Genomic DNA, 473 nt, shown 5'->3' with positions numbered 1-473 from the left:
GGGGCTGCCTAGCAGCGCGGGCAAGTCAGCGATCCATGCGTTTCTGTCTATTCTGTCTGCCTGCCGCAGCAGCAAATCAGGAAGGTGCTGCTGCACCTTCAGAGAAGCAGCAACATCGTCGAGGTCTGTAGATAGGTCAGCTACTTCTTGTTCTGTGTCTTCATCTGCTGCTGCTGCTGCTGCTGCTGCTGCTGCTGCTGCTGCTGCTGCTTCTGCTGCTGCGGATGCTGAGGCGGATGCGGATGCTGCTGATGGTGCTGATGACGCTGAGGAGGGCTCGGGGTGAACGATACGCCAGCCGTGCTGCTGCTGCTGCTGTTGCTGCTGCTGCTGCTGCTGCTGCTGCTGCAGTTGCTGCTGCAGTTGCTGCTGAAGAGGAGACAGAGAAGGAGACCCTGCATGTTCTGCTGCAGCAGGAGAAGCAAACAAAGGGCCTAGGCTATCATGCCGCAGCAGATGCTGCTGCAGGCTGT

At 58.8% G+C, this 473-nt stretch overlaps 1 protein-coding gene across 1 annotated transcript in view; it reads right to left on the bottom strand.

The window, feature by feature from the left end:
- The window catches only part of EMH_0004230 (uncharacterized protein), a gene marked incomplete at both ends in the record, with an annotated part of 8957 nt that overhangs the window by 1999 nt on the left and 6485 nt on the right, over positions 1 to 473 (bottom strand). The window contains one exon of the mRNA XM_013496686.1: positions 97 to 473. Coding sequence (XP_013352140.1) covers positions 97 to 473 — 377 coding nt within the window. The remainder of the gene's footprint in view (positions 1 to 96) is intronic.

The sequence above is a fragment of the Eimeria mitis genome, genomic scaffold (assembly GCF_000499745.2).
Source record: "Eimeria mitis Houghton genomic scaffold, Emh_scaff224, whole genome shotgun sequence".
NCBI classification, from domain to species: domain Eukaryota; phylum Apicomplexa; class Conoidasida; order Eucoccidiorida; family Eimeriidae; genus Eimeria; species Eimeria mitis.
Note: the sequence above shows the minus strand (reverse complement) of the source record. Positions and strands in the feature narration are given on the sequence as shown.